Genomic DNA, 14,003 nt, shown 5'->3' with positions numbered 1-14,003 from the left:
AGGAAATCTAATATTGACCTATGAATGTTATCTACTACACTCAACATTCCAATTTCCCTAGTTGTCCCCCAGATGTCCTTTTATATAGGTATTCTGTTATTCACTCTAGGAACCAAAGTTCACACTTTATTTGGTAGTCTTTTTGTTGTCCTTTAATCTAGAGCAGTCTCCTTGTGTTTTTCTTTTCTGATACTGACTAAAGTAGTACTTTTATTTTTATTAAAAATATTTGCATTAATTTTTAAAATTGTTTTATTTATTTTATTATTTTTTAAGTTGGCTCCACGCCCAGCATGAACTCACAACTCTGAGATCAAGACCTGAGTTGAAATCAAGGGTTGGATGCTTAGCTAACTGAACCATCCAGGTGCCCCAGAAATTTGCATTACTTTTAAATATGAACAGATAGCCAGGGATGAGCAGATATTTGAGAATAGCATGAAAGAGTTGAAAACTAAATAGAAAAAAAAAAAAAAAGGAACTTGTAGAAAAGAGACAATGCAGAATTAAAATGTTAAAATAAACATTTTTGAATATATGGCTGCATAGGAAATTATCCCCAAACTTAATGTCTGAAAACAATGACTATTTTTCATAACTTTGCAGGTTTGATGGTATTTTTTTTTTTTTTTTTTCTGGTCTTGCTTAGACCTACTCTTACAGCTGCATTCAGTTCAGCTTGTAGATTGGTGGAGGGCTGTGCCTCTCCCTATCCATGTAGTTTTGTTCTTCACGGCGTGACAAGACAAGGCAAGGCAGGTTCAGAGCAGCATTTTAAGAGAGCTCAGACTTCAGGGCCTATTGGTCAAAGTGAATCCTAAGGCATTCCCTTGTAGAGAAATAGATTCTGCCTCTGGAAGGGAGAAGTGATCATGTCACATTTCAAATGAGCATAATGAAGAATTTGTGGCCATTACACAATTTAGCACAATTTACCTGGCTTATATTTTTCTCATAAGCAAAATATGCTCATTCTCTCCCAAGATCTCACTCCAAAACAGTATCAGGCTCAATATCTAGAATCACTTGATCTTTATTAGACATAAATGTGGTTGAGGCTCCTGGGCTGCAGCTTCTCAGGTATAGCTCCTCTTGATCCAGAGACCTGCCAACTAAAAAAAATCATTCACCTACCAATCCAATATACAGTGATGAGACAGGGACAGGATAACCACAATAGACACTTTCATTTAAAAAGAGGAGAAAGAACATTTAGTAGTCATTAGTACATAGTAATTCTATAATGCAGGTGGGTATGTGTTATCATGGGCATGGAATGTTCCCTGAGAGGTCTCTGATATTGTGGGTTTATAATAAGAATGTATTGATGAAATTTGCTCTTCATTTTATTTCTGGCATAGAACTGTTAAAACCTTTGGAATTTTCTAAGATAAGAACAGTGAGAACATCTTTTGTTGGTATATAGTCTTTTGTCTTCTGTTCTTGAAAATAGCTCTAGAGTTACAAAGGTGAAAGAAATGTCTTGTTATTCATAACAGGCCCTTTCACCCACATCTGAGTTTATGTTAATGAAATGACTTTTGGAAAGCTATTAAGGATGGGGGCTGCTTGCTAGGGGAACCAATCATGTGATGAGAGAGTTGGAACTTTCAGGTTCCCCCTTCTCACCAGGCCTAGTTTAGGAAGGGAGAGGGACTAGAGATTGACTTGGTTGCTAATGGCCAATGATGTAATCAGTATGTCTATGTAATGAAACTTGCATAAAAATCCCTGAACTGCAGGGAATTGGAAAACTACTGGGTTAGTGAAGTAAGAATGCACCTCCAGGGGTGATTTCAGTTGGTTAAGCCTCCAATTTGATTTTGGCTCAGTTTCTGATATCAGGGTTGTGAGATCGAGCCCCGTGTCGGGTTCCAGGCTGGGCATGGAGTCTGCTTAAGATTCTCTCTCTCCTGCCTCTTCCCCCACTCCCAAAAGAATGCATCTCTGAACCAAGAGGGTGGTGTATAGGAACAGAAGCTCTTGTGCTTAGAATCCTTCTAGATTTCTCCCTGTTATCTTTTCTTCTGGCTGTTCATTTGTAACTTTTAATATCCTTTGTAATGTACTGGTAATCTGGTAAGTAAAGTCTTTTCCTGAGTTTTGTGAGCTGCTTTAGCAAATTAATTGAACCTGAGGAGGGGAGGGTTGAGGAAACCTCAATTTGTAGCCAGTTGGTTTGAAGTATAGGTGGCAACCTGGATGTGCAATTGACATTTGAGTGGTGATGGGGGGCAAGTCTTGTAGCTCTCAACCCTTAACCTCTGGGATCTGATCTGATGTTATCTCCACTTGGGTAGGGTCAGAATTGACTTAAATTGTAGTTCACCCAACTGGTGTCACAGAAATGGTGGATTTACTCCCCATTTATTTGGTGACCAGAAGTATAAGTGAGGTATTGTGTGTAATGTAAAGGAAGACAGTAGAGCTGTTCTTGACAGTCTCCATTCTGTCCCTTGGGGGTGTTCATTCTAATCCATTATTTTCTTTTTGGCTTTACCTCCAGATTCTTGGCTCAGCTCTCTTTGAGAGGCTCTTTATTTTTCATAAGAAATCATCTCTGCAACTGAGTAGTTGTTTCAGTCTTGCCTCCTACTGGTAGAACTTTGGTGGCCCAGAAGCCTCTTCATTTTGAATTGTTTCAGTCCTTTTAGTTTAAGCTGGCAGTGCTTCTACCAGTACTGTTAGAACAAACAGAAATGAACAAACAAACAAAAAAGCAGAAACAGACCTAATATAAAGAACAAACTGATGATTGCTAGAGGGGAGAATCATAGGGAGAATACACAAAATGAGTAAAGGGGAGTGGGAGGTACAGGCTTCCAGTTATGGAATGAATAATAAGTCCCTTTTGATGAAAGGTATAGTATAGGGATTAGAATCAGTGGTGTAATATTGTATGGTGACAGATGGTAATAACTACACTTGTGGTGAGCATAGCATAACAAATAGAACTGTTGAATCACTATGTTGTATACTTGAAATGAATATAACAGTGTGTGTCAACTATACTTCAGTAAAAAATACTCCACAAAATTTTCTGGATTTCCTATAAATTTTTCTCTCCAAAGTCACATAAAATTCTTTTCAATCCTGACCTCTCTCTACCTTGGGCATATCAGGCTGCTGTGAGATAATTCTCTTGAGATTCTTTTTTTTTTTTAAGATTTTATTTATTTATTCATGAGACAGAGACAGAGAGAGAGAGAGAGAGAGAGAGAGGCAGAGACACAGGCAGAGGGAGAAGCCGGCTCCATGCAGGGAGCCCGATGTGGGACTCCATCCTGGGTCTCCAGGATCATACCGCATGCTGAAGGTGGCGCTCAACTGCTGAGCCACCAGGGCTGCCCTAGATTCTTATATAGTAATGTTGCCTTGTATTTTTCTGAGGCATTAAATGGTTTTATACCCATGCCCTTGGTTTGATATTTATTTTGAACTATTTCTTAGTGTGAGAATTTTGGTTGATTAGAGATACTAGAAATGTGAATTAGCATTAATTTACTACCCTAGCACATCTTGGGTTCTTCATATTTTCCACATATTAGACTTAATGAACCAGAACAGGTTTTTTTCTTTAATTCATCTCTCTTCTCATATCTTTCATATTCAACTAAAAAAAAAAAAAAAAAAAAAGGCCACTTGACACTTCAGCATTCTGCCCGGAAATCTCCTCAGACTCATGTTTTTTCAGCAGAGAGTCTGCTTGAGATTCCTCTCTCCCTTCGCCCCTCCCCCATGTGCATTCTCTCCCATTCTCTAAAATACAAAAAACGAGTAACATTTAAAAAAGAATTACAGTGAATCCAAAATGGATTTTAAAAATCCATTTCTACAGATATCACAGTAAAAAATATGAAAAAAAATCTTAACAGAATACAACTAAATCTCAAAGGACTTAAACTATGTGATTTTACCAAAAGAAGGAATCAGAAAATATGGGATTGAAAAATTACAGGCCAGGATAACTAATGAAAGTAGATCCTGATTCTAAACAAAATAATAGCATAGTGAAATTGACAATAGACAAAATGTTACAAGCAAGTTGGGTTTATCACAGAAATCTAAGGTTTAACATTAAAAATCAATTACTGTAATTCTCTACATTTTTGTAGATTCTGATCAAATTAAGAAAGTTCTCTTTTGCTTATTGTTTTCTAAGAGTTTCTGTTTTAGAGAGAGAGTACGCACACAAGCAGAGAGGGTCAGAGGGAGAAGGAGACAGAATCTTAAGTAGGCTCCATGGTCAGCACAGTGCTCAACTTTATTGCAGTACTCACTTTATAGTGATGGTCTGGAATTGAACCCATAATATCTCCAAGGTATGTCTGCAATGCTGTTGGAAAATAATACAGAATATATTAGTCGCTTTTGGTCTAGGAAAGGATATTTTAAATAAGACATAAAAAAGCACTGGTAATGAAGCAAAAGACCAATAACATTCATTATTAAAATTACAAACTTCTATTCACCAAAAGACATCTGAAAGAGAGTAAAAAGATAAATCACAAAGCAGGAAAAGATAACACATACAGCCAAAAAAGGAGTAATATCACAGAATATATTTTAAATATAATAAAAAGAAAATGACAGATAAACCAATAGAAAAATGTGCAAGATATTTAAACAGATATTTAATAAAAGAGGATATCCAAATAGACAATATGCACAGGAAATTATGCTCAGTCTCATAAGTAATCAAGAATATGAGAATTAAAATTCTCAAGACTTCACATCATACACTCCAGATTGGCAAAAATTTTAAAGTTTGACAATGCCAAGTATTATTGAAAAAATGAAGCAATGGGGACTTCCAGACACTGTCAGTGTGTAAGTTGGCAAAACCACTTTGGAGAACAGTTTGGTAGTATATTGAAGATGTAAATCCTTTATCAATATAACACCCCCCCCAAAGAAAAAAAACATCAACAGCTGAAAATAACAACAAATAAAACATAAAACAAGTACCTCAACATGATAAAAGCCATATATGAAAAGCCCATAGGTAACATCACACTGAAGGGTGAAAAGCTGAAAGCTTTTCCTCCAAGATTAGGAAAGAGACAAAGTTGCCCACTCTTACCTTTTATTCAACATAGTACTGAAAGTCCTAACCAGACCAATTAGGCAAGAGAAAGAAATAAAAGGCATCCAGATGGGAAAGGAAGAAGTAAAACTCACTTTGCAGATGATGTATATACAGAAAACCCTAAAGGCCCCACCAAAAATGATTAGATTAAATTAATTCAGTAAAACTTCAGGATAGAAAATCTATATAAAAAAATCTGTTGCATTTCTATATACTAATAACCAACTATTAGAGGAATTAAGAAAACTAATTTACATTTCATCAAAAAGAATAAAATACTTATGAATAAATTTAGTCAAGGAGGTGAAAGACCTGTACACTGAAAACTGTGACCTTGATTAAAGAAACTGAGGAAGACACAAATAAATGAAAAAATAATTCCATGCTCATGGATTGGAAGAATTATTATTAAACTGTCTGTGCTACCCAAAACAATCTACAGATTTAATGCAATCTCTATCAAAATTTCAATAGCATTTTTCACAGAAGTAGAACAAACAATCCTAAAACTGTATGGAACCACAAAAGACCCCAAATAGTCACACAAGAAACAATAGGTGTTGACAAGGATGTGGAAAAAAAGGAACCCTTGTGCACTGTTGGTGAGAATGCACACTTGTATCTCCGAGTTTGCTTTTTGTTGCTTGTTGTTGTTTAGATTCCACATACAAGTGAGATCATATGGTATTTGTTTCAGTCTAATTGATTTCAAATTAGCTTAATGCCCTCAAGGTCCATCCATTTTGTTGCAAACGGCAAGGTTTTCTTTTTTTACTGTTTTCTTTATCGGTTCATCCATTGCTTGATACTTGTTTTCATGTCTTAGCTACTGTATATAATGCCATAGTGAATATGGGATGCATATATCTTTTTGAGTTAGTATTTTCATTTTCTTTGGATAAATACTCAGAAGTGAAATTATTGGATTATGTGTTAGTTCTATTTTTAGTTTTTGAGGAACCTCCATACTCTTTTCCATAGTGGCTGCAACAGTTTACATTCCCACCAACAATGCCCAAAAGTTCCCTTTTCTCTACATCTTCATCAACACTTGTTATTTCTTGTCTTCTTGATTTTGGCCATTCTAACACATGTGAGGTGATATCACTGTGATTTTAATTTGCATTTCTCTGGTGATTAGTGATGTTGAACACCTTTTCGTGTACCTGCTAGCTATCTGTATTGTCTTCTTTGGAAGACTGTCTATTCAAGTCCTCTACCTGTTTTTAAAAATTAGACTATAGGCAATTATATAGGAGGTGGGTTATTTTTGCTTCATCTTTTCTTGAGTTTAACTTTTCTTAATTCTACTTAATATAGTAGGTATCTTATTGGACTTCCTACTTTGACAGGCGCTAGGTTTGCCGTCCCTATCTCTCAAACCAGAGGTCATCAATGCTGTTATTTAATTTTACTCAATTTGGCAAATGCCCACAAGATAAAAACAGTTTTCTATGTTTAGTTTATTTCTTGGTTCATAATCTTTTTATTTTTTTTTTAAGATTTTATTTTTTCATTCATGAGAGACAGAGAAAGAGAGGCAGAAACACAGGCAGAGGGAGAAGCAGGCTCCATGCAAGGAGCCTGGAGTGGGACTTGATCCTGGGATCACGCAGTGAGCCAAAGGCAAATGCTCAACCGTTGAGCCACCCAGGTGTCCCATGATCTTTTTAGAATTTAGAATTTTGCTTGATAATTTTTTTATTATCTTGCTAGGTCTTTGATACTTTTAAGAAAGTTTATTTATTTATTTTTTGAGATTTTACTTTTTTATTCATGAGAAACAGAGAGAGAGGCAAAGACACAAGCAGAAGGAGAAGCAGGCTCCATGCAGGGAGCCTGACATGGGACTGGATCCCAGGTCTCCAGGATCATGCCCTGGAGTGCCCTGAAGGTGGCGCTAAACTGCTGAGCCACCCAGGCTGCCCAAGGAAGTTTAAAAATATTTTACTCAAATTTATTAATTGTTTGTAGTTGGAGAATTCATCCAAATAGCATAGTCCATCATTTGCAGGAATGGAAGTTTCCCTTTTAGAGTTTCTTGCATACATACCTGTGATGGTTAATTTATGGGTCAAGTTGGCTAGGCTATGAAAGGGTAAACTCATTAAAAAAAAATACAGAAAATATATTGACCAAATGTATTTGCCCAAACACCTGTCTAGATATTGCTGTGAAGGTAATTTTTAGATGAGAGTAATATTTAAATCAATACACTTTGAGTAAAGCACATTACCCTTCAAAATGTGAGTGGTCCTCATCCAAACAGTTAAAAGCCTTAGAGGAAAAGACTCAAGTTCCCCAAGGAAAAAGGAATTCTGCTTCAGGACTGTGTTTGGTCAAGTGTCAGTATCAATTAATTCTTCACTGAGTCTCCAGCCTGCTAACTTGCCCTGAACATTTCAGGTATGCCAGATTCCCAATCACATGAGCCAATTCCTTAAAATAAATTTCTTTCTCTCTGGATATATACATCCTATTAGCTCTGTTTCTTTGGGTAATGCTTACTAATTAAACACCTGTCAAAATGACTAGAATAAAAAATAGTGGTAACACTGAATGTTGGTGGGGATTTGGAGAATCTGGATCACTCATACATTGCCAATGAGAATGGATAATGGTATTAACATTCTGGAAAATAGTTTGGCAGTTTCTTTCACAAGCTAAAGTGGACTCTATTCATTCATCTCAGTAGTTGTACTCTTGGAGATTATCTCTAAGAAATGAAAGCTTACCTTATGTAGAAATGTTCATTCATAGCGTCTTTATTCATAAAAACAAACCTAAAACAACTCAGATGTCCTTCAATGAGTGCATGTTAAACAAACCATAATACATAGGACGTACCATGGACTATTACTCAGCAATAGAAAGGAATAAACTATTGGTGCTTAGATAAACCTTAAGGTGATTATTATGAATGAAAAAAAAATTGGACTTTTTTTATTAGGAGAGATTAATGTATTAATTAAGTGATCTCTATACCCAGTGTGGGGCTCAAACTCACAACCCTGAGATCATGAGTCACACGCCATACCAACTGAGCCAGCCAGGCACCCCTGAAAAAAATCCAGTCTTAATAGGTTATATATGATTCCATTTATATAACACTGTTGAAATAACAATTATAGAAATAGAGAACAAATTAGTGTAGTGGGTATGGAAACAAAGAAGCTGCTTTGTTGTTACGATTCTGTATTTTGTTGATGGTACAATTCTGTATTTTTATTACAGTGGTAGTTACATGAAGCTATACATATAATAAACTTGCACAGAATTATGCACACACCCACACACATGAGTGAAAGTATAACTTGGTAGAATTATTATATAGTATAAACTCTGTGGATTATACAAATGTCAGATACACAGTTTTTGTATTGTACTATTATTCTGCAAGATATTAAAGTTGGGAGAGGGGATCCCTGGGTGGCTCAGTGGTTTAGCACCTGCCTTCGGCCCAGGGCGTGATCCTGAAGTCCCGGGATTGAGTCCCACATCAGGCTCCCTACATGGAGCCTGCTTCTCCCTCTCCCTCTGCCTCTCTCTCTCTCTGTCTCTCATGAGTAAATAAATAAAAATAAAGTCTTTAAAAAAAAAAGTTGGAAGAGGCTGAGTGAATGGTATATAAGACTCCCTGCACATTTCTTTCCAACTATCTATGAATTGATAATTATTTTTATGAAAAGTTGAAAAGAGAAGTCTCTTGCAGCCTGACTCGTACATTATCTGGGTTGGAAAAGATATATAAGTGCCTTGGTTTTTAACAAAGACAGTTACTCCATTCTTCTTCTTTCAACTTTGTAATGTTTAAAGATTGTCTTACTATTAGTATTCATACCATCCTTGCAGAATGCTTTATATCAAGGCAAAGTTAGGAAGCACAGTGGCAGCGTTGGTACGAAGCATTTACTGAAGGGTCAACCTTGCCTGAAGCTTATAGAACATGGTGTCTAGGGACATGCCAAAAATTTAGCCCTTGGAGGTACTAAGGTAACAGAAAAAGCTTCATTTACAGAGAAATTGGATGGATCATCGTTGCTAAGTGTTGTGTGTATCAAGATCCAGAATAGGAGTGATGACGAAAATTCAGTGTTAAACCTGGAGGATTATGGGATACAGGTTGTTATATTTTTGTGGTAATTCTGCTGTTACTGAAAAACCTAGATAAATGATTTTTTCATTTAAAACCTTTTTATATTATAGGAAATAAATGTTAATATGGAGAATGATTTTAAGAGTGATTCATCGTCCTCTACCTTTGCTCTTCAAAGTTCTTCGGAGACCATGTTTTCTATTCAGCTATTGGATTTCAAAACAAGTTTACTGGAAGCATTAGAAGAGTTACGTATGAGAAGGGTAAGCTCACTTTTAAAATCCTTTTTTAAGTTAGGGAACTTGATCTTGTCCAGCCATTTGGTTTAAGGAAAAAAAAGATACAACAAAATAACTTCTTATTTTGAAAGTAGAAATATAGAAGTATAGTCCAGATAATGAAGTAAAAGAGAAAAGGACAGATTTAGTCATTATCACAGAAGGGAAAAGAAGAATTTATAAAGCAGAAAGTAAAATGGATTTTTAGATTGTTAAATACTCTGTAAGTCAGATAGTATTTACTGAGTGCCTAGGAGTGCATAGGTATTACTATAGCTGACACTCTGGCTTATTTAAAAAAGAGCTGCTCTTCAGGAGGTTATATTTTTGTTAAAGGCTATGAGATAAGTGTCTATGAATGATTAAGTAATGAAACAGGACAATACATTAAGTGACAAAATAAATTTATGTAGTGAGTATTCTGATTCAAAGAATAAACTAAAAAAAACAAAAACAAAGAATAAACTAATAACTCTTGAGGTATTTAGAAAGGAAATAGCCTGGGGCAGCCCAGGTGGCTCAGTGGCTTAGTGCCTGCCTTCAGCCTGGGACATGATCCTGGAGTTCTGGGATCGAGTCCCACGTCAGGCTCCCTGCATGGAGCCTGCTTCTCCCTCTGCCTGTGTCTCTGCCTCTCTCTCCCTCTCTCTGTGTCTCTCATGAATAAATAAATAAAATCTTAAAAAAAAAACTGCAGAATTATAAACAGTTCTATTTAAAAAAAAGGAAATAGCTCTATAAAATTTTTTTAATTTATTTTTTAAGGTTTTATTTATTTATTTGAGAGAGACACAAAGAGTGAGAGAGAGAGAGAGATGGAGTGAGGTGATGGGTAGAGAGTGAAGCAGACTCCCGCTGAGCAGGGAGCCCCGATGTGAGACTTGATCCTGGAACTCCAGGATCATGACCTGAGTCAAAGGCAGACACCCAACCGACTGAGCCTCCCAGACACACTAAATTTATTTTTTTAAGATTTTATTTATTTGAGAGAGAGAGGCGAGGGAAAGAGAGAGAGAGCAAGCGAGAGGAGGAGCAGAGAGGGACAAGCAGGGAACGTGATATGGAGCTCAATCCAATGACCCGAGCTGAGATCAAGAGTCAGACACTTGGGGCAGCCCAGGTGGCTCAGAGGTTTAGTACCGCCTTCAGCCCGGGGCATTGATCCTTGAGACCTGGGATCAAGTCCCACGTTGGGCTCCCTGCATGGAGCCTGCTACTCCCTCTGCCTGTGTCTCTGCCTCTCTCTCTGTGTCTCTCATGAATAAATAAAATCTTAAAAAAAAAAAAAAAAAAAAAGACCTGAGGTAGATGCTTTACTGAGCTACCCAGAAACCCCCTGCTTTAAAAAAAAAAAAAAAAGTCAGACACTTAACTGACTGAGCCACCCATGTGCCCCTATATAAAATTATAAAAGTTGTTTCAGCAGAACTCTATTGTTCAAAATCCCTTAAAAACATTTCATTTCTGAGATTGTGGGTCTACATTTGAAGTGTATGTTGTCAGTTCTTTGTAAGATAGATAGATTGGGGTTGGTATGATTATTATGGAGAGAAGAAAATAAACTATAAAACTACTGCAATGATGGAGATGGGATCATTAGGATTTATATATAACTGTGAAGACAGAACAGAAGAGACAAGAAGGAAATCAGTAGAATTTGGTGGTTTCCTGAAAATGAGCTGTGAGAAAAAAGATCTGAAACCACATTTTTATTATGTGAATCTTGTTCTAGGATTTAAAAATATTGAAATTTGTTATAATAAGAACATTTAATTACTGCAGTGTTCATCCTATATAAAGGTATTTATTATCTGTATATTAAAAGCATATTTAATAAAGAAATCCTGCTAAAAAAGGATATGTTGGATAAGCATTAAAAAATAATTTTTGTAAGAATAGCTTAAGGTGGTATCTTTTCTAAGTTAAATCAAGTCTAGGTAACTATTTAGAATTTCATATTCTCTATGTTCTAAGCATTATATTTAATCTGTTTATATTTCCAACTTAAAAAATACATTTCCTTTGAAAATCTTTTGAAAGTTTCAGGGTAGCAAGAGGAAATGTGTTTTTAATAATTAAATGCAGATACATATATACTACTTTTAATAATAATCTTTACTGAAAGAAGACTTTATTCTTAAGAAGGGGAAAAATTCTTCCCTTTTATTGGAAAAGAGATGTATTGATTTTCACATTTACTGTGGTGGTAACACTATATCCCTATTGTGGGATTTTAATTTTTCCCCCATATTTTATTAGGAAAAATGAAAAAAATACGCAGTTGTTGAAAAAATTTCACGGTAAACATGTATATACCCACTGTGGTGGGTAGAAAAAATGGCATCCCAGTGATCTCCAAATCTTAATTCTGCATCTTTGAATATGTTACCTTACATGGCAAAAGGGATTTTGCTGTGGTGTCTAGATGGCTCAGTTTAAAGAAACTCTTGGGAGATCCCTGGGTGGCGCAGCGGTTTGGCGCCTGCCTTTGGCCCAGGGCGCGATCCTGGAGACCCGGGATCGAATCCCACGTCGGGCTCCCGGTGCATGGAGCCTGCTTCTCCCTCTGCCTGTGTCTCTGCCTCTCTCTCTCTCTGACTACCATAAATAAATAAAAATTAAAAAAAAAAAAAAAAGGATTCCTTTAAAAAAAAAAAAAAATAAATAAATAAAGAAACTCTTGGTTTTGGCCCAGGTCATGATCTCAGGGTTGTGGGATCGATTCCCACCTTAGGCTCTGTAGTGGGCATGGAGCCTGCTTGGTATTCTCTCCTTCTCCTCTGTCCTCCCCCCCACTCACTCTCCCTCTCTTAAATAAATACATCTTTTTTTTAAAAAAAGGGATTTTGCAGATGTGATAAAGTTATGAATTTTGAGAAGAGGAATTGTGCTGGATTATTCAGAGGGCCCAACATATTTATGAGGGTTTAGAATCAGAAGGAAGCAGGATAATATCAGAGAAAAAGATGTGATGACAGAAGTAGGGGGCATGGTGAGAGAGAGATTTGAAGATGTTGTGTTGCTGCCTTTGAAGATAGCAGAAGCAAGTCACAAGTCAAGGAATGCAGGTGGAAGCTGAAAGAGGCAAGGAATTTTTCTCTGGAGACTTCAAAGGGTATGCAGCCCAGACAACATCTTGATTTTAGTTAAGAACATATCAGATTTCTGACCTCCCAAACTGTAATAGAATAAATTTGAGTTTTAAGCCAACAAATTGGTTATAATTTTTTACAGCAGCAATGGAAACTAATATACCCACCACCCAGATTCTATACTTGATCTCGTATATATCCATATAACATTGGCCCTATTTCTTTGATACATTTCCATGCTGGTTTGAAATTAGTATACTTCAGTATGCATATCATTAACTGAAGTTCAATATTTATGTATTTTTCTTTTAATAGAAAATGTACATACAGTTGACCTTTGAACAACATGGGCTTGAACTGCCTAAGTACATTTATATGAGGATTTTTTTGGGTAAATATAGAATAATACTGTAAACACATCTTCTCTTATGATTTTCTTAACATTTTCTTTTCTCTAGCTAATTTTATTGTAAAAATACAGTATATAATACATGTGACATACAATATATGTATTAATCAACTGTTTATGTTACTGGTAAGGCTTCTGGTCAACAGTAAGCTATTAGTGGTTAAGTTTTTGGAGAGTCAAAAGTTATATACAGATTTTTGATTGTGCTGGGAGTTGGTGCCCCTAACCTTCAGGTTGTTCAGAGGTCAACTATACAATGAAATGTTTAGTTCCTAAGTGCACCATTTCATGAGTTTTAACAAATGCCTGTAACTGTCTCATCCAAATCCTTGTCAGGATATAGAACATTACTAACTCCCCCAGAAAGTTCCTTCATGTCCTTACTCACTTATTCCTCATCCTTATGTATCCAGAGGTAACCATTGTTCCAGTTTTTTTCACTAGGGATTAGTGTATTGCTGTTCTGGAAATTCATATAAATAGAATCATTACACTATATGTTCTTTGTATAAGTTTTCTTTTACTCAGCATGATATTTTTGAGATTAATTTGTTATTTTACATATCAGTAGTTTTTTTCCTTTTTATGATGGAGTACTAGTCTGTTACATAAATCTGTAACACAATTTGTCCATCCTAGTGATGGACGCCTTGCTGGTTTCCACTTGGTGGCTCTTATGAATAAAGCTGCATGAATATTTTTGTACAAAATGTTGGGCAGACATGTAGGACACGGCTAACCAGGAAAAGATCTTATTTGGGAACTATTTAAGAGATACTGATTACTTCACATGCCCTTCCTGCTCTGCTGAATCTTCATTGAAAATTTTTAATATTTCCCCTTGGTAGTCTGTGAATAGATATTTTTATTTAGCATTTTTTTAAAAAGAAAAAGGTAAAAAAAATAAAAAGGAAAAAAAGAAAAAAGAAAAAGTTTGAGATCCAATCAAAAGTAATAATTATATTTAATTTATAAAGTTAAAAATGTAGAACTAAAATACTGTTCTACAATTACTGATATGCTTGGATGGAATTGATTC

The 14,003-nt window shown here is 35.8% G+C and overlaps 1 protein-coding gene across 14 annotated transcripts in view; it reads left to right on the top strand.

Moving 5' to 3' along the window:
* CCDC73 (coiled-coil domain containing 73) overlaps positions 1-14,003 on the top strand; it is a 138,136-nt gene that overhangs the window by 22,186 nt on the left and 101,947 nt on the right. For all 14 annotated transcript variants that reach the window (XM_077863484.1, XM_077863492.1, XM_077863489.1 and 11 more), the window contains one exon: positions 9,296-9,448. In XM_077863484.1, the coding sequence (XP_077719610.1) occupies positions 9,296-9,448 (153 nt within the window). The remainder of the gene's footprint in view (positions 1-9,295; positions 9,449-14,003) is intronic.

The sequence above is a fragment of the Canis aureus genome, chromosome 21 (genome assembly GCF_053574225.1).
Source record: "Canis aureus isolate CA01 chromosome 21, VMU_Caureus_v.1.0, whole genome shotgun sequence".
In the NCBI taxonomy this organism is placed as follows: domain Eukaryota; kingdom Metazoa; phylum Chordata; class Mammalia; order Carnivora; family Canidae; genus Canis; species Canis aureus.
The sequence above is the reverse complement of the archived record's forward strand: the minus strand, read 5'-3'. Positions and strand labels throughout refer to the sequence as shown.